The 24,996-nt window shown below is 45.0% G+C and overlaps 1 protein-coding gene across 17 annotated transcripts in view; it reads left to right on the top strand.

Annotated features, from left to right (window-relative positions):
- Positions 1–21,887, top strand: part of SLC5A5 (solute carrier family 5 member 5) — a 93,717-nt gene extending 71,830 nt beyond the window's left edge. For all 17 annotated transcript variants that reach the window (XM_061602257.1, XM_061602254.1, XM_061602256.1 and 14 more), the window contains 14 exons: positions 3,048–3,113; positions 4,192–4,243; positions 5,092–5,159; positions 6,477–6,631; positions 6,973–7,113; positions 9,740–9,869; positions 10,281–10,369; positions 11,843–11,955; positions 13,600–13,670; positions 15,321–15,407; positions 16,178–16,383; positions 17,055–17,158; positions 17,304–17,407; positions 19,186–21,887. In XM_061602257.1, the coding sequence (XP_061458241.1) occupies positions 3,057–3,113; positions 4,192–4,243; positions 5,092–5,159; positions 6,477–6,631; positions 6,973–7,113; positions 9,740–9,869; positions 10,281–10,369; positions 11,843–11,955; positions 13,600–13,670; positions 15,321–15,407; positions 16,178–16,383; positions 17,055–17,158; positions 17,304–17,407; positions 19,186–19,374 (1,566 nt within the window). In that variant the 5' untranslated portion in view covers positions 3,048–3,056 and the 3' untranslated portion in view covers positions 19,375–21,887. The remainder of the gene's footprint in view (positions 1–3,047; positions 3,114–4,191; positions 4,244–5,091; positions 5,160–6,476; positions 6,632–6,972; positions 7,114–9,739; positions 9,870–10,280; positions 10,370–11,842; positions 11,956–13,599; positions 13,671–15,320; positions 15,408–16,177; positions 16,384–17,054; positions 17,159–17,303; positions 17,408–19,185) is intronic.
- The last annotated feature ends 3,109 nt before the right edge of the window (positions 21,888–24,996 follow it).

Here is a 24,996-nt window from a genome sequence, read left to right as displayed (position 1 = left end):
ACACTGACTGGCAGTAGCTCTCCAAGGTTCCAGGCCGGGGTCTTTATTTCCCAGCCCTGTCTGGAGACACCATGGGGGATTGAACCTGCATGCCAAGCAAGGGCTGTACCACTCAGCTGTGGCCCTTCTCCTTTATTTCTGTACAATCAACCCCAGAGCACCCCCCATGCTTTGTCTTCCTCCTAGCCTGTGAGGACGGTGCCCATTATTATGATCATCGGCAGGATGGCAAGCAAGTCAGAATTTGCACCCTGCAAATAACACCAGGGCTTCGTTTTGGGGGTAAGGGGATATACCACTTCGCTTCCCACCGTGGTCTCCCTGCTGGTATTCACCCAATGATGGGGGAGAGAATGACTTTCCCCCTCCTTCACTTTCCATACGGAAACCGCAACCAGGAACGGACCAATCTGTGCATTTCATTTGCTCTGTTTCTCATTCCCCCCCCCCAGTCTTAAGCTCAGATTTATGCATATTTTGCATGAAAATCCATAAGCATTCTGGTGCACATTGAACCTATTCCTCATACATGCACGTTTTGCATGCAGTTTTGCCTTGTGTGCTCATCTTTGCAAGCAGCAAGAGGCTTTTTCTTTTTTTACTAACATATACTTCTTTTGCATATACCTTTCATTATTGAGCTGGAGAATTTGGAAAAGGGCGGCTTTTGAAAGAAACCTGTATTTCAGTTTGCCCAGCGGTTTGGGAAGTGCAAATCTGGTAGGGCGTTTTTTTGTAATACGACGGTGACGGCAGCGCTGCAGGGGAACATATTTTATTAAGTGATTTGCCAAGACCCCCCAGCAATTTTTCAGGAGGTCCGCATGGAAAAAAAGTTTGAAAACTGTTGTGCTAGGGTATTATCAAGAGGCAGAGTCCAAGAACTGGCTGTTGGGTAAATATATAATGCTACATCTTGCTTCTATGTAAGGAATGGGAGGAGAATCTCTCTCTCTCTGCATATATCTATATATACCCACACATCCACACACATTTGTGTGTGCGCGATAGTTATAGTCAGAGCTTGGAAAAGTTACTTTTTTGAACTATAACTCCCATCAGCCTAATCCAGTGGCCATGCTGGCTGGGGCTGATGGGAGTTGTAGTTCAAAAAAAGTAACTTTTCCAAGCTCTGGTTATAGTGCTTAGTCTGAGAATATGCAATGGTTATGTCATGCCTCGACTCTCAGCAGCAATATGCTTCTGACTACCAGTTGCCGGAAATCTCAAGGGCTGCTGTTGGGCTTCCCAGAGGAGCATCTGTCTGGCCACTGTGGGAACAGGACACCAGACTAAATGGGACCCCTTTGGCCTGATCCAGCAAACAGGCTCTTTTAATGTTCAGTGTCTTGTTCTCACAGTAGCCAATCAGATCGGAAGGATGCTACAATGATCAGCGTTGAGCCCAGTGAGCCCCCCCCCAACATTTCCATGCAAGACCAGGGACTGGTGCCATGCTGGTTTGCCACTTTCCCCATTATCTGTTCCTCTCTGGGGGGGTTATTGGGGGCCACCCCTGGGTTGGGGGGCCCTGGACCTCGACCTCAGCCTCAGTGACACTGCTGTCTGGAGCTTATATTAACTTTGGGTAGTGATTTCCCCCCCACTGTCCCACTGTGAATACGTGCACCGACTGGTGGCTTGTGTTTGCATTCCCTGTTTGTTTTCTGAATAGCGCAAGGTCTTGAGACCCCGAGCGGCCGACAAGAGAGTGGAGAGGACTCAGGGCAAAGTCCTCCTCTCTGCTCTTCTTGACCTTCCGAAAATCAACATCGAGGTGATGAAAGGAAAAATTGATGGGATGTTTGGGAGGTGGGTGGCTTGCTTTTTTTTCTTTTTTTGTAAAATAAACAAAGGCATTTTTTGGAAAGAGGGAGATGGTGTGCAAAGATGCTGCCAGGTGCAAAGTCTGCTTACTGTTTTTGGCACGAGAGCAGAACTGAAAGGCTGATGGAAACTAAACAGCTGGAATCCTTTGTTTGATCACAGCGCGGTCCAGAAGACCTTGGACCTGTTAGATCTAAGCTGGAACCTCTGCTTAGCTGTTGATCACTCTGGGTAACTTCAGACAACCCTTGGTTCTCCGTTTGTAATGTTAGAATGGTGACCTTAAGGTGAGCAAGCGTTCAGAATAAAGATCAATACCAATAGAGGAGATTCATGAATAAATAACGATAATTCTCTGCAAAGAAAAAAAAAACGGAGCAGATCGGAAAAAATGATTAAGATAGCAGAGGAAAAAGGAATCGGATCGTTAAAGACCAACAGAGGGCCACACTTAAAAACGAAACGTAAAAAAAGAGAGGATTCCATCCCAAGTCCCACAGCAGCTTTTGTATCAGGAGTCAGGTGTGGTATTAAACGGTAGTTGTGTTTTAACGATGACTTAAATACTAAGTGGGTGCCATCTCTGTTGTCTTTTCGGCGCCTACGGAAGACCTTCCTCTTTCAACAAGCCTTTTAAGTAGAGACCTTATTTGTGTTGGAATAGTTCTTAAAGATGTTTTGTTTTTAGGGTGTTTAAAGATGTTTTTAGTGTTTTATCGTTTGTTTGCCTCCCTGGGCTCCTTCTGGGAGGAAAGGTGGGGTATAACTACATACATATATATAATAATGCCTGGTTTATTTTGTACGCTGCTTTGAGCAACTACTTTTTTGGTAATTTTTTATATTAAATTTTAATTAAAGATATCTTGGACATCTTATGAATATAACAACCAACCCCCCAAAGCAATTTGACAAAGTTACTTAAAAAAAATGCTTCTCCGAAACTTTTTGAAGGGGAAAAACTGGGTATAAAATCTTCATATCAAAAAATAAAATGTGAAAAGAATCAAGATGAGACAGGAGCCTGCACTTTGCACATGCACAGAGGCTGTTCTTGGGAGGTGAAGTTGCTTGACAAATTTACGTCCGGTGTGGCCTTCACTTGACCATCTTCCATCAGAGCTGCTTTTGAGGAACCGTCTGTGGGGAGACCCTTCAAAAAGATCCCCCCAGTTAGTCTTTCTCTGTTTCAACTCCCTTTCCCAATCTTGTCTTGGCAGTACCTGGAGATGAGGTTCTCCAAGGCAGTCCGCCTGTGTGGGACGATCCAGTACATCATTGCCACAGTAAGTCATTTGGGATCCGCTTTCCCTGCAATGGGCAGCAGCGGCCTTGGACCATTGGTCTAGCTAGCTCGGGGTTGTCTACACTGATTGGCAGCTGTTCTCCAGGGGTTCAGACGCAGCAGTCTTTCCCAGCCCTTCTTGGGGATGTCAGGATTTGAACCTGGGACCGCCTGCATGCAAAACAGATGCCCTACCACTGAGCTACGGCCCTTCCTGTAAATATAAAGTAAGGTTCCAGTTCTCATGGTTGTAATAAAGGGCCTGATTTAATCAGGGATACAGGGAGCTGCTTTATATTGTGTCAGACTCTTTGTCCATCTAGCTTAGTGTTGTCTACACTGACCGGTAGCGGCTCTCTAGGGTTTCAGGCAGGGGGTCTCCCCCAGTCCTACCTGGAGAGGCCATTGCGGATTGAGCTTGGGACCTTCTGCGTGCATAGCAGATGCTCTGCCACTGAGCAACAGTTTCTCCCTTAAACAAAAAGTAAGTTTCCAGTCCTCATGGTTAATAAATAAAGGGCCTGACTTAAAAAGGAGCAGATACCAAGTCAGAATGACATCTTGTCTACACTGACTGGCTGCTGCTGTCCAGAGTTTCTGGTAGGGGGTCCAATCCCAACAGTCTGCTGGGACTGGAACAGAGTAAACTGTGTCTGAGAGAGACTTTAAGCATGGAATATTGTGTGCTGGCAAAGACAGAGAGTGATCCATTTTACATTCACTTGTTCAAAATTTTTCTTGGACATTTGTTTTTCTTAGACATTTGTTTTTCTTAATAATGTTGTTTGTTGTTTAATTTTTGTAAATTGTATTGCTTTTATTGATGTATTTCTATACTTGTGTTTATTTTTCTTTGTAAGCTGCCTTGAGGGCCTTTGGCCAAAAGGCGGGGTATAGATGATGATGATAATAGGGGACATTCCCAGCCTCAGCTGGAGATGGCATTGGGGACCTTCTGCATGCAAAATAAGGTGCTCTGCTACCGACCTATGTGCCTTCCTCCAAAATCTCTTCTCCTTCTTCTAAGACATGAGTACAGATTTTAAATGTAGTTTTTGCCATTTCCCCCCTCTGCCCAGATGCTGTATACTGGAATTGTCATCTATGCCCCAGCTTTGATCCTCAACCAAGGTAGGTTCTGTGCCCTGCGGTGCCAGCTCAGCCCATGCATGTTTACTCGGAAGTACGTCCCACCGAGTTCAGCAACACTTAGGAACATTGAAAGCTGCTTCCTACTGAGTCAGACCCTGGGCCCATCTAGCTCAATATTGCCTACACAGACTGGCAGCGGCTCTCCTGGTTCCAGGCTGGAGCCTCTGCCAGTCCCACTTAGAGATGCCGTTGGGGATTGGAACGTGGGACCGTCTTCCTGCAAAGCAGAGGCTCTTCCTCTGCGCTCCAGTCCATCCCACTTAATTCCCCAGTCAGTCTGTTTAGAACTGCAGCTTTAATTTCCTTCAATGCCAAGGACAGGCCTTCAAGAAGAAACCAAGCGGTGAAGATTAAAACTGGTGAAACATTTCCTGGCCTGGGGATAAAAAAAGCAGGAAAAGCAGCAGAGCCCGTAAATAAAACAGAAAGGTGAAAATCCTGCATAGAAACTGGGTCTGAAGAGGCACTGATTGAATTAGCTAGTAAACTTAGGAGCATGTGCGCTACCTATGAGTGACAGCCCTCCCTCTTTAAACAAGTAAGATTCTAGTCCTCATGGTTCTGAACAAAGTCCGTAGGAAGCCGCTTTCTACTGAGCCAGACTGTTGGTGCATCCAGCTTGGTGGTGTTGACACTGACTGACAGTAGCTGTCCAGCATTTCAGATTTACGACATTCCCAGCCCTACCTGGGAGATGGTGGAGATTGAACCTGGCATCTTTTGCATTAAAAGCCAGGAGCTCTGTCGTTGGGCTATGGCCCTACCCTGTTTTGCTTTGAGGATCAGTTTTCGTGGATGACCTTCTAAACCAATCTATCTTCTTCTAGTGACTGGACTGGATATATGGGCCTCTCTTCTCTCCACCGGCGTCATTTGCACGTTTTACACCACCATAGTGAGTACAAATTTGCCGTTCTGGGGGTTTTTCCTCTCCATCCAGGAGAGAGCAAACATCCTCCACCGCCATTTTGTCACACAACCGTTTTGTCAACAAGGTTGCGTTGCGCAGGAGGTTGGACTTGATGGCCTTGTTAGACCCCTTCCATCTCTACTGTTCTATGATTCCTCTCTGACCTGCTCCGTCGGGTGTCTGCCGTGAAAGCCTCAAAGTGCATTCCTCTTTCACCCTTTGTGTGCGTGAATAATGGTCAGAGTAGATGTGGGGTGCAAGATCTGATCTAAGAACCTGCTGGATCAGGTCAAAGGGGGCCCATCCAGCCTGGCATCCTGTTCAGTGGCCAGCCAAATGCCCCTTGAGCACAAGAGCAACTCTCCCCTCTTGTGATTCCCAGCAACTGGGATTCAAAGATAGACTACCCCTGGGTGTGGAGGTTCCATTCTCAGCTGTCATAGCTAAGAAGAGCCCTGCTGGATCAGGTCAGAGGTGGCCCATCTAGTCCAGCATCCTGTTCTCACAGTGGCTGACCAGATGCCCCACAGGGAAGCCAGCAAGGAGGACCTGAGCGCAACAGCAACTCTCCCTCCCGCAGTTTCCAGCAACTGGTATTCGGAAGTATCCTGACTCCAATGACAGAGCATAGCCGTCGTGGCTAGTAGCCGCTGATAGCCTTTCTCTCCCCGAATTTGTCTAATCCTCTTTTAAAGCCATCCAAGTTGGTGGCCATCACTGCTTCTTGTGGGAGCGAATCCCGGAGTTTTAACTCTCCACTGTGTGAAGCAGGACTTTCTTTTGTCTGTCCTGAACCTTCCAACATCCGTTGGATGCCCACGAGTTCTAGTATGATGAGGGGAGGGAGAAGAACATTTATCTATTGTTAAAATATTCCCAAAGCACTACACAAGTGTGTGTCTCTCTGTGTGAGAGAGATTCTGGTATTTCACAGTGACATTAAGAGAAGTCTTTCTGGATCATACCAAAGGTCTATGTAGTCACAGGAAACAAACAAAGGAAGCAGAATTCTGCAGAACCAGACCCTTAGTCTATCTAGCTTAGCACTGTCAACACTGACTAGCAGCAGCTTGCCAGGGGTTCAGACGGGTCAATCCTACCTGGAGATACCAAGGATTGAACCTGAGGCCTTCTGCATGCAAAGCAGGGGCTCTGCACTGAGCGGTGGCTTCTCCTCTGATCTTCCTTAGTCCAGCATCCTCGTCCCAGAAGCGGCCAACTGAATGCTGAGCGGAATGTATTTCATGGTCTGTTCTGTAGCAGTGGATGCCCATGCCACTAAGCGTCCCCTTTTTCTTCCAGGGCGGGATGAAAGCCGTCATCTGGACGGACGTCTTCCAGGTCCTGGTCATGCTTTCGGGCTTTGTGGCCGTCTTGATCCAGGGGACGCTCAACGCGGGAGGGCTAGGCCAAGTCCTCGCCATCGCGCGCAACAACTCCAGGATCAACTTAGACGAGTATGTATCCCTTCTCTCCAGCTGTTATGAATTTGGCTGTGCCAGATTTTTGTGGAATTTGTTTTCGTCCCGCCGCTGTGGAAGTTGGCATTTCGAGGATGCTTCCGCACGGCAGTTTACGGTGGACCTGGGAACTATAGTTTGTTAAGCATGCTGGGAATTGTAGTTCTGTGAAGGGTAACCTACAGTTCCCAGGATTTTTTGAGGGGGCATTCTTGTGCTTTAAATGTGCTTTAAATGTATGGTGTTTGCATCCTCCGTACTGCTCACGTGAGCGAGTTTTGGGGCTTGCTTCTGGGGTTTCACTTCCTGTGCTTCTCCCTTTTGTCCCCCACTCCCAGTTTTAACCTGGATCCCCGCAGCCGCTACACCTTTTGGACCTTCATTTTCGGCGGGACGATGGTTTGGCTTTCCATGTACGGCGTGAATCAGGCCCAAGTCCAACGTTATGTGGCTTGCAAGACCGAGAAAGAGGCTAAACTGTGAGTTGGATGGAAGGAAGAGTCAAAGGGCTGCTTCCTTGAGGGTCGTACTTAGAGGTGGGTTGGAACTGAATCCTGGATATGCTCTCCGTTCAGTTATTTGGTTTGTTCCCAGGCCTGTCGCAAAGCCATCAGGATCAGTTGGGGGGGGGAAGGAAACAAGTAAAAAAGGATTCCTGCGTTGAGCAAGGGGTTGGACTCAATGGCCTCATAGGCCCCTTCCAACCCTATGATTCTATGAAAAGAATTATCTGAATTTTGCGATGCACTACAACAAATGTTTACAAAAGTGCCTATGTGAGAGGAAAGCGTGCATAGGAATGAACACATTGGTAAGAACAACATACAAAAAATGCATCGTATTAGGAGCACTTGCTTGCAGAAAAAAGTGTACGTCAGTCAAGACTGCACCAAAAAGCGAAAAAACGAAAACGATGAAGAATTTTCACGAGATTTAATAAAAAGAAAAGAAAATCCACAGTTTGGTGCAGAGATGTGAGGACTTAAGACTGGGAAAATGAGAAACCTAGAGGAGCAAAATGGATGGCTTTTTCCATGCTCTGTGTACGTGTACAGTCTGCTTATCAGCTGTTGGCTGGGTCTCTCTTTTCTTCCCTGTCCTATTCTTCTGAAATCCGTGTTGCGTAACTGGGATGCCTGCCAAAGTTGTTGCATGGCTTTGTCTCCTTTCTTTCCTCCACCTGAGTCTATAGACTCAAGTCGTGTTCCCGACGAGGCTCGATAACCCTTGGGGTCCATCCAGGGCTTTCTGTGCAACCCCACCCAGGGGCCAACCCCAGAGCCCCACAAAGCTATCAGCGCCAGATTGGGCTGGTGTAAAGCAACTGTGCCTAGATAAAAGGTCAGCCGGGCTCAAGGCACGTTCCAGGCTGGGACTTCTTGGAGCCCTTTCCTGTAAAGATAAAGCAAGGTTCAAGTCCTCATGGTTTTGAATAAATGGCTGACTTGAGTAGGAGCATAGGACAAGCAGAAATCCTCCCTCCATGCCTGATAACACTGGCCTTTACACTGAGAGAGGAGGGGAAAAAACATTTTGAAGAAACCAGCTTCCTGCGCCCAGCATTTGGCATTTGTGAAGAACTGGTTGCTGCTTATGTTTTTGTTGGTATTTCACCGTACTGGAAATGTTTTTCATGTATTTTAAATGTTGTAACATTTATATGATAATCCAATTATATTGTGGTTGAATGGACATTGCACAATTGTTCTAACGTTATATTGATATGCATTTTTTCTTCTTTTGTGTTGTGAGCTGTTTTGGGTGCATTTGTGTGGAAAAGTGGTACAATTATTGAATTTAATAATAATAATAATAATAATAATTCCCTTATGAGGAAAGGTTGCAGCATTTGGGGCTTTTTAGTTTAGAGAAAAGGCGGGTCAGAGGAGACATGATAGAAGTGTATAAAATTATGCATGGCATTGAGAAAGTGGATAGAGAAAAGTTCTTCTCCCTCTCTCATAATACTAGAACTCATGGACATTCAAAGAAGCTGAATGTTGGAAGATTCAGGACAGACAAAAGGAAGTACTTCTTTACTCAGCGCATAGTTAAACTGTGGAATTTGCTCCCACAAGATGCAGTAATGGCCGCCAGCTTAGATGGCTTTAAAAGAAGATTAGACCAATTCATGGAGGACAGGGCTATCGATGGCTACTAGCCGTGATGGCTGAGCTCTGCCACCCTAGTCAGAGGCAGCATGCTTCTGAAGACCAGTTGCCGGAAGCCTCAGGAGGGGAGAGTGTTCTTGCACTCGGGTCCTGCTTGCGGGCTTCCCCCGGGCACCTGGTTGGCCACTGTGAGAACAGGATGCTGGACTAGATGGGCCACTGGCCTGATCCAGCAGGCTCTTCTTATGTTCTTATAATAATAAAAGCTGCTTATACCAAGTCAGGTCATTGGTCTAAACTCGCTCAGTATCGCCTGCAATGACCGACAACCATCTGAGTCTTTCCCCGCTCTACCAGAGATTGAACACGTGACCTTCTGCATTCAAAGCAAGTGCTCTAAACCTCCTTTCACGGAGGATATCAAAGGCTACTAGCCATGGTGGCTATGCTTTTGTGCCCACGGTCTGAATACCAGTTGCTGGTGTGTGCTCTTGCGCTCAGGTCCTGCTTGCGGGTTTCCCAATGGGGCATCTGATTGGCCATTCTGAGGACAGGATGCTGGACTAGATGGGCCATTGTCCTGATCCAACAGGCTCTTCTTATGTTCTTATGTTATGTTCTTAAAACTGAGCTATAGTGTTGTTGTTGTTTTTACTAAATATAAGTAAGATTCTAGTCCTCATGGGTCTGAATAAGAAACATAGGAAGCTGCCGTATAGCGAGTTAAGCCTTTGGTGTATCTATTCGTGTTTATGCATGGTTTCCTCATATACGCATTTTTGTAAACATTGGTTGGAGAACTGCATCACAAAATTCAGACGGCATATTTTGAAGGGTGGCTGTGCTTCAGTTCTCTCATTGTTTTGGAAAGTGCGAAATTGATAGATTTGGCTTTAAAGGTGAACTGTATCAAATTTCTCCCACATCCCTAATTCAGACTTTATTTTCATTTTCTCCATTTCCATGGTTCCTCTCCTCTATCTCCCTCCCCTAGAGCTCTTCTTGTCAATCAGGTGGGCCTCTTCCTCATCGTTTCCAGCGCTGTGTGCTGTGGCATTGTGATGTTTGCTCTCTACAAGGACTGTGATCCTCTTCTGGCTGGTTACATCTCTGCACCTGATCAGGTATCCATCTGCCTCTATTATATACCAACTTTACGAGGGCACCAGCAAATGTTTTGGGTTGCTATTGCTATTATTTTTAAAAATGCATTACTCTCCTTTCATCCTGAGGTCCCTGGGCAGGTTGCAGCAATTTAAAATACAAGCTTAAAAACAATTCAAAGCAGCTTACAATCACAAAAATTCGGTGGCAATGAAAGCCGGACTCTTGGTAGTTAAGTGGTTCAGACTGAGGCAATGAACCCCATCCTTAATACACACAGCCGTACTTGAAATGTGTTCTTAAGGACTGTGGAGGGGAAGCTGTGGCCCTCCAGATGTTCAGCTTATGATCAGCTTTCAGGTTCAGCTTGTTGACTTCAGTTCTTGGCCTGTTTCCGAAATGGAATTCTTATCTTCTTGTCTTTTTCCCAGTACATGCCTTATTTGGTCCTGGATATCTTTGAGAAATACCCCGGGGTACCTGGCCTTTTCTTGGCTTGTGCATACAGTGGGACTCTGAGGTAAGTACAAACTCTTTTCACCACGCCTTCCCTAAACGGAGGGCTCCTTTTTTCTCCACCAGTGAGCAGCTTTTGTGATGGATCATGGTGAATGACCACCAGTGACTCTCCAGGGTTTCAAGCGGGGTCTCTCCCAGCCCTATCTGGAGATGCTGCTGAGGATCAAACTTGGGACCTTCTGCATGCAAAGCACGTGTGCTGCCAATGAGCTATGACTTCATCTTTAGTATCTGAACGAGGATATGTAGGACTGACCCAACCATGAATAGAATGAGCAGTTTCCTCTCCTTCCTGAGGCTGAGGTACGTGAGTGGGCAGAGCTGTGTGTGTGTGCTGTGTAGCCTGTTCTGCACCCCAAGCTACTCTCCTGCCCTCAGGTTCATTAGAGGCTGCTGACATAAGATTTAGCAGCAAGTCTGGTTGGGGTTTATACTCTTCAAGTACATGAAAGGTTGTCACATAGAGGAGGGCTGGGATCTCTTCTTGATCGTCCCAGAGTGCAGGACACGGAATAATGGGCTCAAGTTGCAGGAAGCCAGATTTCGACTGGACAACAGGAAAAACTTCCTAACTGTTAGAGCCATAAAACAATGGAACCAATGACCTAGAGAGGTAGTGGGCTCTCCGACACTGGAGGCCTTCAAGAGGCAGCTGGACAGCCATCTGTCGGGAATGCTTTGATTTGGATTCCTGCCTTGAGCAGGGGGTTGGACTCGATGGCCTTGTAGGCCCCTTCCAGCTCTACTATTCTATGATTCTATGTGGAATTTGGTGGTGGAAGGTGCTATCTTGTCCCTTGCCTCAGGCAGCAAAGTGTCTTGGGCTGAACCTGAAGATGTGTAGGGCCTGAACAGGGTGACCCCACAAGTAAGGAACATTAAAAGCACCTCTGCTAGATCAGACCCAAGGGGGCCATTTTGTCCAGCATTCTGCGCTCCGGTGGCCAGAAAGATGCTCCAATGGGAAGCCCACAAGCAAGACGTGAATGCAACACTCTCAAAAACGCTTTTCAAATCCTTGAATGGTTCTCACCCAGAGGAGGGCCAGGATCTCTTCTTGATTGTCCCAGAGTGCAGGACATGGAATCATGGGCTCAAGTGACAGGAAGCCAGATTTCGGCTGGCCATCAGGAAAAAACTTCCTGACTGTGTGACACTGGAACCAATGACTTAAGGAGGTGGTGGGCTGTCTGACTGTGGAGGCATTCAAGAGGCAGCTGGACAGCCCATGTTGGGGATGCTTTAACGTGGATTGCTACATTGAGCAGGTGGGTGGACTGGATGGCCTTATAGGCCCCTTCCAACTCTATGATTCTATGACTGTAGGATTCTATCCGATTGCTTCCCCAGCAACTGGCACTCAAAGGAAACTGCCTCTGAAGCGGGCGGCACCAACAGCCACTGATAACCTTACCCTCTGCGAAGTCCCTCCCTCTGTGTATTTGTTAACTGCTAGGCCTTCTTCCCTGTGCAGCACAGCTTCCACCAGCATCAATGCCATGGCTGCAGTCACAGTGGAGGACCTGATCAAGCCGAACTTGCCAAACCTGTCAGCACGGAAACTGACCCTCATCTCCAAAGGGCTCTGTGAGTGAAGGGTGGGGGGGCATGCTTTAAAGTAGGGAATGAAACAGTCTTTGGAGAGATTGGGTAGCGGCATCTTAATTCATTCATACTTAAAACAATAGGCACCTTACTTAAGGGCATGGCTTTTAATGGGTCTACTCCCAGCATGACTTGGTCAGATAATACCCGATGGGCTGTATCTAACTAAGTCGTACTCATCTAGGGACAGGGAAAAGATTCGATTCAGTTCACATTTAAAGGGGAAATCTCTCAAATTCACACTTTACAAAACAAGACGAGAATCAAAAGAGCCAACCTTTTAAATTGCTCGTGAATTATCATGAGAATTTTTAAAAAAAAATTTGCAAATTGCAGCAGAAATGTGGAGAACTGAATTGCTGCTCTGTGGTCCTACTTGGGAGGAAGGGCGGAATATAAATCTAATACATAAATAAATACATTTTAAGAATGGGAAAATGAGAAATTGATAGATCTTTCCATCAAAGTTCATGTCCCTAAGTTAGTTATGTCCATTAATTTCAGTGGGTTTAGTCTTGAGTAGGAGCAACATTGGATACAACCCAGTGTCACCTTTGCATCTAAATCATTAAGCAAATGCATATTCTTAAATGTATATTGGGTTGTATCTGACATTAGTTATACTCAGAGTAGACCTACTGAAATTAAAGGACATGATTCACATAGGTCCATCAATTTTTAGAGTAGAATTCTGTTGGATGAAATCCACTCTCTCTCAAAATAAATATTTCAAAATGTCTTTCAAAATATTCATTTCTAAGCATGTATTCTCTCAAAACGTGAGTTTTGAACAACAGATTTTGACGTGTGTGCTTTTTCTGAGCTGAGAACTGATCCGGAACAATTTGGAAGTGCGCAACCTTAAATTCAGTTCTGCAACTTCCTGCAGCAATTTACAATTTTTTTTAAAAAAAAGCCTCATGAAAATTCTCCAGCATTCTTGTGTGAATTTCTCCTAATGAAACAAGTTTTTGTACCCAGTTTTGACTAATGTACAAGTTTTTGTGAGCTGTTTCTCGTCATATAATGCCTTTTTGTGTGTTAATTTCACTCATGTTTGTTTTTATGCCCACTGTCCCACACACACTTTCCCACTTACATTTGCATTTTTTGTAAGCGTCGTTTGGTTGGCAAACTGCGTTGCAAAATTCAAATAAGTGCCAATCTGGAAGGATGGCTGTGTTTCAGTTCTCATGTTTTGGAAAGTGTGGATTTGATTCGGCTTTAAATGCTAACTGCCCATCCCTTGCACAAATGCATGTGGACACGGACACACGCCTCTCTCTCCTCCATCTAGGTAAGCAAGTGGCATGATCAGAGTTCAGGACACCTTTCAGTCAGGCAGAAACACTTGGGGGTAAAGGAGGGCTGTTGAGGGGTGTAGCCTGGGGAGAGTTCCAAGGGCTAGATGGAGATGCCTGGGCATTTGGCACCCCTTAGCCTGGGGCTCCCCACCCCGCTGTACAGTATCTCCCTTTCCCCCCCAACATTCAATGGAAGGGTTTATTGGTTTATGTTAATTTTAGTAGGAGTGCAGGAACACGATACCTTGCTTTGGTTTCAGGCAGAGCAAACGAAAAAACTGATGAAGGAAATTCTGTCTGTTTCTATTTTTAACGCTTCTAGCACTGATCTATGGTACGGCATGCATCACCGTTGCGGCCTTGTCGACTTTACTGGGTGGCGGGGTGCTACAGGTAATCCCCTTATACCACAGTTTCTTCCCTTCTTATAAAGAATATGTCTGCACCAGCTCATTTGTATGTGTGTTTAAATTTGTGTTTAAAATGGCAGTAAGGAGTCTCTTGCAGGCCAAATGTCTCCCATCTCGGTTGGGGAATCCAAACGCCTTGAGGTAGTAACTTCTCAGTAAGATGATAGAGACAGTAGAGGGCTTTAAAAGGCCAAATCCATAAGCACTTTTAACTGAGCTTGCTAATCGGTGCAAGCTGAAATATATTCTTGCCAGCTGCCTCCTAGGGCAGTCCCATGCACAGCATAGTGCAGTCGTCTAATCTTGAAGTCACCAAAGGCATGGAAGTCAGTAACCAGGTCTCTATCTTCCAGCCATGGGCGTAGGTGGTAAATAAGCTTCATCTTGCGATGACGTAGGAGGTAGATTCTAACGCTTGGCCCATTGTTGTTCCTTCTTATATCAACAAGAAGGCAACTCCACCCATTTTTCTAAGATCCAGGAAACATTTACCTATGCACACATGCAACTTATCAACCCTGTACTGTATCTCAAATGTTAGCTGCCTATCTTCCAGCTAATTTGCCCTCCAGATTCTTGCTGCTCATATCTTAGCCGCTGTTAATGAACGCCAAGCTTACGGCAGCTGTCCTAAGCATGCTTTTTTGTTGTTGTTATGTGCCTTCAACTCGATTACGACTTATGGTGACCTTATGAATGAATGAATCGTTTTATTACGGTCACAGACCACATATTAAAAACCATATAAAAGATTAAAATACTTAAGAGACAAAACCACCAGAATTCCTAAGGCCCATAGATAATTCTTTACGGAGGGGGCTGGCAACATTTCCTAATTTGTTTTGTAATAACAAAAAACTTTGCAACATTAGTGGTGACATAAGATGACACATCACTTAAACAGATCGACACCAGATTGGCAGGATTGCCCTTAGGCAAAGCAGTTAACAAAGGGGAGATCAACTTCCTTCTAAATTCATTATACAACTCACAGGAAAGGAGAAGAACATATTCTACAGATTCTATTACACCAGCTCCGCAAGGGCGTGTCCGTTCACTGACTGGAATCTTATTAAAATGGTCCTTTAACAGTGCCAAGGGCAGCATGTTGAATCGAGCAAGAGTAAATGCTCTCCTATATTTTGGGATGGTCAGTGAAAACATGTAAGGGGCCACAGTAATTCCATAATTGCTGAAATTACTATAAATTAGTGGGGAGCAGAATGTATTGGCTGCATTTCTCAGGTGCTGTAAATCTATATCTATTAATCTGTGACCTTATGAATCAGCGACCTCAAATAGCATCTGTCATGAGCCACCCTGTTCAGATCTTGTGAGTTCAGGTCTGTGGCTTCCTTTTCGGAATCAATCCATCTCTTGTTTGGCCTTCCTCTTTTTCTACTCCCTTCTGTTTTCCCCAGCATTATTGTCTTTTCTAGTGAATCATGTCTTCTCATTAGGTGTCCAAAGTACGATAACCTCAGTTTCATCATTTTAGCTTCTAGTGATAGTTCTGGTTTAATTTGTTCTAACACCCAATAAATCCTGTTGAACCATGAATTTTGGGTTCCACTTACCCCACCTCCATCACAACATACTTCCATTTGCTTTCTTCCCTTGTGTGTCTCCCCAGGGTTCATTCACTGTTATGGGGGTTATCAGCGGACCCCTCCTGGGAGCATTTGTCCTGGGGATGTTCATACCAGCTTGCAACACGGTGGTAAGTCCTGGGGAGGACTGAAGGGTCGCTTTTAGAGTGTTGAATGGTGTCTTCAAAGCAGAGGGCCATGTGGGAATGTATAAAAGAGCATTGGAACAAGAACGCTGTGTCATGGAGGGGGCTGAGTGCGTCCCCATGGGATCAAGACCTTGGGCCACAACAGGGGAGAGGGCTCTTGCCTTCAGGTCCTGCTTGTGGGCTTCCCATTGGGGCATTGGTTGACCACTGTGAGGACAGGATGCTGGATTAAATGGGCCATTGGCTTGATCCAGCTTCACGGCTCTTGTTATATTCCTATAGGAGGGTTAAACAGAAGTAGCAGGCCTTAGATCTACCTGTTTACTTAAAATCACACCTTTGTTCATAGAAGGTAGCCAATCCATTCTCTCAGTCCCGTGGGTTACATGAACTGGCTCCCTTCCACTTGCCATTCCAAAACAGAGCAACCATTTTGCTAATTTTGGGGGGCGAGGAAGATATTGAGGCAAAAGTGTTGGCAGCAACAGCAGAGCTCTCCCTGCAGGTGATGGTCACCATTTTAATTTCCCATAAGACGTATGTGTGTTGACATAAAATTGTTCCCAGTGGGATTATGGGAGATAAAAATGGTGTCCACCCGCTGTTGGGAAGCACTGCATAACTGCCAGTGGGGAAAAAGGTAAGCTGGAGGCAGTTTCATCTCCTCTTTTGCCCCAGTCAACCCAAAAATACTTAGGTGGGAACTTTCAGCTCAGTACTAGTATAAAACTTGATTTCTACTTTGTTTCTAGGGGGTTTTGTCTGGTCTTGCAGTGGGCTTTGTCCTCTCCTTCTGGGTAGCTGTGGGGGGTACTATCTACCCACCCAGTGCTGCCACCATGGGTGTGCTTCCGTCCTATGGAGACTTCTGCCCACTCTACAATGCCTCCGAGGGAGCCAATGCCACCATTGTGTTTGGCCCACTTCCTCCCCAGAACATCTCGGAAGTCGTGGACAGGTGAGATGGCAAAAGAGGATGAGGTTGGTCTCGGAGAGTTTTGGGGTTTGAAACCTGAACACGAGAAAAAAAATAAGGGCAATGTGTTTCCTCCTGTGTCTGACAGTTCACCACCAGTAGGAGAGTTTTCTCTAGGTATCCTTCCAAAACAATCTCAACCAAATTTCTCCTTGGGATTTGGAATTAATTTGGTCTTGTTTCTGAAGCAGACCTCATGATCAGTAGAGGTGGCTCTCTTAGTAGTTGCATTGCCCTCAGATGTTTTGAAGGGGGCGGCGGCCCAGGAAAGGCACATTCTGTGTGGCAGCCCCTAAATTATGGAACTCCCTCCCCACAGAGGTACATCTGGTAATCTCATTATGTAGTTTCTGTCTTATGCTGAAGATGCACCTCTTTACCTTGGCCTTTGACTCCTAAGAAACAGATATTTTAGGACCCACTGTAATTTGTTGTAACTGATTTTAATAAATAAATAAGTTTTAAATTTTAAATAAGTAAATCCAGATCAAATAGTTGTTAGGAGGGGGAGGCACCTTGGTGTGTGTTTGTAATGAATGGCGTGGCTTTTGATAATTTGATCTGGATACCCTTGCTTTTCCTAGTCATGCCTGTCCCACTTCAGAAATGCGAGGACGCTTCCTGTGCACCTTATGATGTCACTTCCTTTATAGGTCAGCCATTGCAGATGACTTCTATGCCATATCTTATCTCTACTATGGTGCCTTGGGAACGCTGACCACTATTGTTATCGGGGTCTTGGCGAGCTGCCTAAATGGTAATTGTTGGTATGGAGGGATTAGCCAACTGCCATTTTGCTTCAGTTTTTGAAGAAGTTGGTTTCAATGATAGCATGTCTCACTGTCTCAAAAAAGTCTGCTCTGTGTGAATTCTCTCCTTCACTGTCCTGGGTTTCATTTCAGGGCCTGCTAAAAGGAGCTCGAAAAAGCCAGGCGTTCTGTGGTGGGACATCATGAAGCAGACCTCCATGGTCTCTCCCGAGGGGCTGAAGAAACCTTTCAGCAAGGTAGGGGTGGAAATGGGTGTCCAGGCAGGGCAATTCTGTCCATGGTGGGCAGGCATCATCTAACAATCACATTTGATTTGCCAGCACTCACAGTGAAAAGGTTGTCACATCCCTAGGGAGCTATCGGGTGGAGATCACAAGGCCAGAGAAACAAGGCGGTGGCAAGCAAGGATGTCAAAGAATTCAGACAAAAAGAAATGGGAGCATACATTCACTTATTCCTCCTATGTGCAGGATGGAAATAAATCCATTGAATGCGGTCAGGATTTTCTGCTGGTGTGGCTTTCAGTCTGCAAATGGTACACGGTTGATTGTGTTGAGTTTCCTTTGCATTGAAATGGGAGGAAGGACACAAGAACATCATAATTAATTATGTAACTTACATAATTTTCCCGCAGGGGACAGTGAGGCCATTAGTGTAGATTTTGGCAGAAGACAGACTGCAGCACAATGGGAAGAGCACTGCAGGTGAAGATTACAGGGCGGAATGGAAAACGATGCCTTCTGACATCCCTAATGTCAAGGCGCATTCACATGCTCAAAGTCCCATAGCTCAGTGGCTGAGTTTGCATTACGGATGTCTAAAGTTCAGTCTGGTAGATTTCGGCTCTCGAGAAAGGACCTTCAGATATGCTATCCTGACCTTTGGGGGAGGGCCGTAGCTCTGTGGCAGAGCTTGCAGGCAGAAAATTCCAAATTCAGTCTCCGGTAGGGCTGGGAAAAGCTCCTGCCTGAAACCGTGGAAGAGTCACTGTCAGTCAGCGTAGACAATACCAGTCATCTCACTCGGTGAAAGGCAGCTTCCAGATGGGCACTGCTGAGTGGTAGATCTCATGCATAAGGTCCTAAATTCAGTCTCTTACTTAAAAAAAAAAAAAAAAAGTGTGCCAGACTGGGAAAGGCTTCTTCTCTCTTGAAGAAGCTCTGATGCAGCAGAAGCCAGCTTCATTTCCTTAGGAACAAAAGCCCCACAATTATGCTTTATCGCTGCTAGCCAGAGAGGACCCCCATAGCTCACAGAATGGCTGATTTACACCTCACACTGGGGCATTGTTCAGCTGGTGCAAGACGGACGTATAAGGAGAAACTGCTGTAGAACCTGCCTCTTCCAGCAAGATCTTCATCAGGGTGGATTCTTCTGCAAACTTGTGCTCTTGGCAGTATATGCCTTCCACTCCTGCTTATTTGAAACCCGTCTTCTGCAGCACCAGATCCCACGCTTGTGCAATGTGCAACACGGAATCCCAGCATGTTTGTTTATTACATTTTTAAAGTCACTTTTCTACACACATGCAGCGTGGAGTTGGACTCGATGGCCTCATAGGCCCCTTCCAGCTCTACTATTCTATGATAGGGGCACTCAAAGCGACTTACAGTTAATCAATGTTAGAATAAAAAAGTAAACGATTAAAATAAATATATTTAAAAAGTTAAAAACAAAAACAGTACATAAAGGAGGGAGTGGAGCAACCCTTCTTAGGAAAGCTACACAACAGAAGCCCTCCAAAATCCTTCCCAAGTTAAGAGCCAAATGCCTGGGAGAAGAGAAATGTTTTTGCGTGGCCCCTAAAGATGGATAATGACGGTGCCAGGTATGCCTCACTGGGGAGAGCGTTCCACAAATGGGGGTCCACCACTGAGAAGGCCCTGTTCTCGTGTTGCCACTCTCCGGACCTCCTACAGAGGGGGCACACGCATACACATCCACCTTGAGGATGGTAGTGATAGTGGTGGTCTGCTGCTCACTCCCTCCCTCCATTTCTCTTCTGTCCACACAGGATTCTGGGAGCTCTCCTGACCTGCAAAAGAAGGCCTTCGGTTCAACTTCCCTGATGCTTGAGTTTCCAGCTGAGGGCAAGACCCTGTTGGCAGAGAAGCCGTCGTCTGAGGACTCCGAGGAGTCCATCTGTGTGTGTAATGCTTTTGACCACAGATGTTTCCACCTGCTCAGAGAGACCAATGTATAGGGGGCCAGGCACCTGGAGGTCAGAAGCCTCCCTGACCAGCTTTGCGTAGGGAAAGACTCCCTTTTTTGGGGGGGGCGAGCCTCATTTCATGAAGAGATATATGTACATCTTTGGCCAGGCCAGGTGACAACCTCTGAAGATATTTGGGGAGGGGATTGTTCGTCTGTTACCAAAAATTGGCTAAGCTGTGCCAACAACACCAGATGGGTATGGACCCTTGGTGCCTTACATTTGTCTTTCTTGAGAACCCTCCCAACTGGACTCTCTGGTGTCACCTCTGGAGGGAGGAAATTAGGAGTGGCAAAGAGGAGAAGCAGCAGCTATTCCAAGCTGGAAGGAAAGAGTGCCAAGCATGGAGGCACAAGGTTCACCTTAGCATGTGCTCTCAAAAGCATCTTCTCCTTGTAAAATGCCCACACAAAACAATAGTTATCTTCCATGAAAAGATTTGTGACAAGGTGGACTCAGAACAGCTGGTTGCCCACCCTAGGGCTGGACAAATCCGTCAACGGTGGTTTCTCTAAGTTTCTTATTTTTTCCAGTCTTAACCTTTGGCCACCTCATTTCTGCGCACTTTCATGACTTAACCCCCCCAAATCCTCATAAAAATTTGCACAGTTTCGTGCTAATTTCTCCTGACGTACACCTTTTTAATATGCAATTTTGCCTAGTTATATGCATTTTTTGCAAGCAATCCTCTCCTAAATATTGTTATTTCAACAAATGTATGAACTTTTTTGCAAGCACGTCTTACTGATATGTGCATTTTTGAATTCTTTAATTAGAGAATTACATTGCAAAATTCGGGCAACTTCAAAGGAGAGCTGCGTTTTGGTTGCAAGTTGGTTCACACTTGATAGGCTCTCATTAAAATACAAACTGAAAAAATTTCTTCCCCAATCCCTACCTCCAATTTTTAAGCATGTGTTGCACAGTCTTCTGAAAGGTGGCTTAACATCTATAGCAGTCACAGAGATCCTACCTGAATTGCCTTGGCTTCTCCCAACAAATGAGAGATTGCTGTCTGGTGACTTTTTCGAGGCTTCCCTTTGAAATCTCCAGCTGTCTGTCACAGAACTATAGTTACCTGGGCAGAGGAAAATACCATTAATGTGATGTGCAGATAGAAGCACATACACAAAACATTTGGATGTATTTGAGCCAGGTTTGGGGTTAGTCCTTGGGACGGGAAGGCCAGGCCAGCAGTGGTGAACCTGGTAAAAGCACATCTCAGTATTGCAAAGCCTTTCCCTGCCTGATTGAATCATAGAATAGTAGAGTTGGAAGAGGCCTACAAAGGCCATCAAGTCCAGCCCCCTGCTCAATGCAGGATACTTTGCAGGGTTGCTGTCAGTCAGAGGAGCCTGACAGCCAATGACTGATAACAATGACCCATAGCTTAGTGGCACAGCATATTGGTCAGTTTGTCGTTTTTCTGGTCTTAAGTTTGGTTCATCTCTGTTTCCTTGTCAGCTGGCCATTTTTCCCCCCCAAGCATACTTTTCAGGACCCACCCTACTCCTGTGATTGTAGTTTAATGGTTTTTAATATTAAATTTTAAATTGTTGTAACTTGCCCTGGGATCTGCTGGTGAAGGGCAGATAAAAAATAATAATGATCTGTATGAAAATTCATACGCATTAATCATAATAATCTGCATGAAAATTCATACGCATTTTTGTGTGCGACTCCCCTAATACACACTGTTTTTGTATGCAGTTTTGCCTAATATTTGCAGGCAACCTCCCTTGTATAATGCATTCTTGTATGTTATTTTCACTAAAATATGCATTTTTCGGCACACTAAACCCTTCCCCCAAACATACAAAAGTGTTTGGTCAGAAATCAACATTGCAAAATTCAGAGAAGAACAAATTTCCTAGGGCACCTGTGTTTTGGTTCACATACTGGTTTGGGAAGGGTGAGTTAGGTAGGCTCACATAAAAATGTGAGCAGCCCAAATTTCTCCTCCCATCCCTGTGAGTCAGAAGTAAATCGCAAGAAATGTATATAAGGCTGCAGCCAAATAATTTTTCCAGTGTCAAGCAGGGGTTTTTTTTTGGGAGGGAGGAGGTTTTGTTCCTAGTTCTGCGTTTCTGAGTGATCTACATGTGACAGCCACAACACCCTTTTTACCGAAAAGGAACTCGTTGCTGATTCTCCTGGGCGATCACATCGCTGCCTTTTAAATGTTGCATTTCCCTTTTTTGCTCTCCTCCTTCTTAAGTCCCCGTCCAGTGTCAACCTTTCTCCTTTCAGAAAGGATAGGTAGAAATGTCAGCAGCCACTTCTGTGTCCCCTTCTCTGTTCCTCTACTTGATTATTTGCTGTGTAAATAAAGAGGGTGGGATCAAGATACAGCATTTGGAGACTGTGGATATATTGTATGCAGTGCATGGGTTGATGGGGCATGTGCATATATGTACTCTGGTCTTGCTTCCAATGGTCAAAGACTTTGATGTGGTGCCATTTGGGGAAATTCGCAGAATGAAGATGATGTGCAATAAACAGAATGTTGTCCAAATGAAATGCTGACTGTGTTTAAAATGGCAAAACGGTGTCCCTGTGGCTGAAATAAGGAGCCATGTACAAAGCTGATGAGAAGAATGGCGAGGGGACGGCCCTGTCTGCACTTAACTTGGTTGTGGAGGCTTGGTCAAGAGGGGCCTAGTCCTCATGAAGGTGGCCAGCCTGTGTCCTGGGCTGTGCCACTTAAATTGCAGGTGGAGCTCACCTGGTGAAAATCCTCTGCATTAGGGATGGAAGGATCTATCAATTTCAGTTGTCTACATTTCTCATGTTTTCCAGTCTTAAATTTCAAATTTCTGCAACAATTAGCATTTTTTTTAAAAAAAAACCCTCATGAAAATTCTCCAACATTTTTGTGCAGATTTCTCCTACTAAGCACATTCTTGTATGCCATTTTGGCTAATGCTCACATATTGACAAGCAATTTCTCCTAACGTATGTTGTTTTCACTCTATTCATTCACTTTCTCCTAATATTTACATTTTAGCAAACATTGTTTAGTTGGGAGAACTGCATTGCAAAATTTGGATGAGTGTGAGTTTTGAACGATGTCTATGTTTTGGTTCTCATATCGTTTTGGACAGTGAGAATTAGGTAAATCCACCTTTAAATGGCTAATGAAATATAGTTCCATGAGGTATGTGGCACTTGGTTATAATATTATATTATATGATAAAACAATACTCAGACAGGAAGGAGGAACAAATTCTGCTACAGGCTTGATTCCTACTCCCTGGCCCAAGGCAGCACAAAATGGCTGCTGGCAGGCGTGTTGCTAGGAATCATGGGAAATGAGAAACTTGTCAGAAAGGAGAATTCATGAGCAGGGGCAGTCATTTAGTCAGCTTAAATGCCTTTTGTGGAGTCAGGCTCTCAAAAACAGACATTTATCCATTATCGCTGCCCTTGACGAATTTTGATGTGTTATTCCTTTGCGAAAGGATGTGGGTCGAGTTTTAGAGACTGACACCCCTCAGTGCCAGTAGGAAGAAGAGGTGGGAGGAGACAGCCAATCAGGATGCAGGTTCCACTAAGTCCCGGCCTCCATGCTCTGAGGAGAAACAATTCTGAGGAGAACTCTTTGGCCATACTGGAATTTTTCTCCCATTTCTTGTAATAACCTATGGCTTATACAAATAAAATTATTTTACCAGTATATGATACATGTTACAAGGGAGTAGAGATGGTGGAGAATATTTGCAAAATTGGATTTGGTATCCAATTCTGGGATAATCCGCCAGTTCGTCTCGTCAAATAGGCTTCCACACTTGCTAGGTGCAGCTATCGGTGATTCTGCAATTTTTTTTACAAAAGTCTGCTCCAAGAATTACATAATTGCATGCGTAATTATTTTTGTAATCAGCTGCTGCTGAATACATTATATAAATTATACAGCAGCATAAGGCGTAAAGGAAAAAATTGTGTCATTTTTCTGAAAAAATAACGGGAAAAAGGGAGAATTGCAATAATTAGCAGGACACAATTTAGCAGTGAAATGTAATCCGATAGTGAACCCCGTCCCTGCGAGGGAGTAAGGAAAAGAAAGCACATCGCTGTCCAGTTTTAGAAGCAAATGTTCATTGAGGGGGGAAATTGCACACAGAGGTTTACATATGCATTTATTAATAAATTAAGCGCGCACACACATTTCCACTCTTCTGATAGTACAAACATAAGCAGGCCAGCTTCAAATACAGTCGGTGTATTATGGTTTTAGCTAGAATTCAACATGGGGAGCACAGGAAAATAGGGCGGAGGGCAACAGAGGACGAGTAATAACTCAGTTTCACATCCTGGTTTGCAGTGTTTGGAGAAAATACTAAAAAAAAAAGCCCTGTGAGAGGAAAGTGGGGGGAAGAGAGAAATGGCACCCATTTCTATCTATGTGTTTTAAATGATTTGTCCCTTTGGAGAGCAGTCCAAATGCAGACGTCAGAGCCTTTGCGAAGAATAGGTGAGAGGAAAGAGCCGCACGGTGTTTCTAAGTCCCAGCCTCCATGCTCTGTGGAAAGAGGCAATTATGAGGCGAGACGGCATAGTCTGAGGGGAGCCAAGATGGCTGCTTTCCCCTCCAGTTTGGACAAGCTCAGTTGCCCCTTGAGGTGAAGAGCAAGAGGCCATCTTGGATTTCCAGGGCACTGCTGGGAGGCAATAGCCAGGAAATGACCCTCAAGTTTTTCACGCCCGCACATACAACAGTGAAAGTGTATTGAGGAAGAGAAATGGAGCTATAGATAGATTTCTGTTTTTATTTATTTATTTATTTATTTATTTATTTATTTACTATCCCGCCCTTGCTCCCAGCAGAAGCCCAGGGTGGGGGAAAAGTTAACTGTTTTGTAACGAACAATCCCTTTGAGGATTAGGACAAAAACGGACTGAGATAGGCAGCCCTCGGAGCCATTGGGGAGATGAGGGGAGAGGACAAGAGCCAATCAGGACGCAGCTGGCCCTCCTAAGTCCCGGCCCCTGTGCTCTGAGGAAAATGACCGTTTGTTTGTTCATTTGTTTAATACCACTTATCGCGTACATTAAAAGAAACTTCAAAGCGCTTTACATAAGTAAAAATACAATAAAATTAAAAGAGAGGAACCAAATCACAAGTAATAGGAGAGAAGGGGGCAATTTTGAGGGGAGGCTTGCAATGGAGACCAGGATGGCTCCTTCCCCTCTTATGATGTCAAATAGGAAGTTGGGGGGCATAGCAAATCGCTACCCAATTTGATGAGCATCGAGGAGGTATTTTGCAGCAAACTATTAGTTCCTTTATAAATGAAGGGGTTTCTGATCATGCTCAAATATAACCCGAACTTTATAAATTATTTTTAAAAGGCAGCAACTCTTACCAAGCAATCCTATAAATGCCTGTTCAGAACTAAATCCCAGCCATATTTTGAAACTGGGGAGGGGGAGAGGCAAAGGGAGAGAGTACAAATTAGGAAAATGCAATTTAAACATCTCTCTTTTTTTGCACATAGACTGGAGTATGGACAATGTGACTGACAAAATGTACTTTTACATCTAAATGTAAATTACATCTAAATGTAATTTAGACTAAATTGGCTCTCCTTCCCCTGCCCCTTTTCCCCTTCT

This window comes from Rhineura floridana, chromosome 18 (assembly GCF_030035675.1).
Source record: "Rhineura floridana isolate rRhiFlo1 chromosome 18, rRhiFlo1.hap2, whole genome shotgun sequence".
Classification (NCBI taxonomy): Eukaryota; Metazoa; Chordata; class Lepidosauria; order Squamata; family Rhineuridae; genus Rhineura; species Rhineura floridana.
This window is presented reverse-complemented; position numbering and strand designations above follow the sequence as displayed.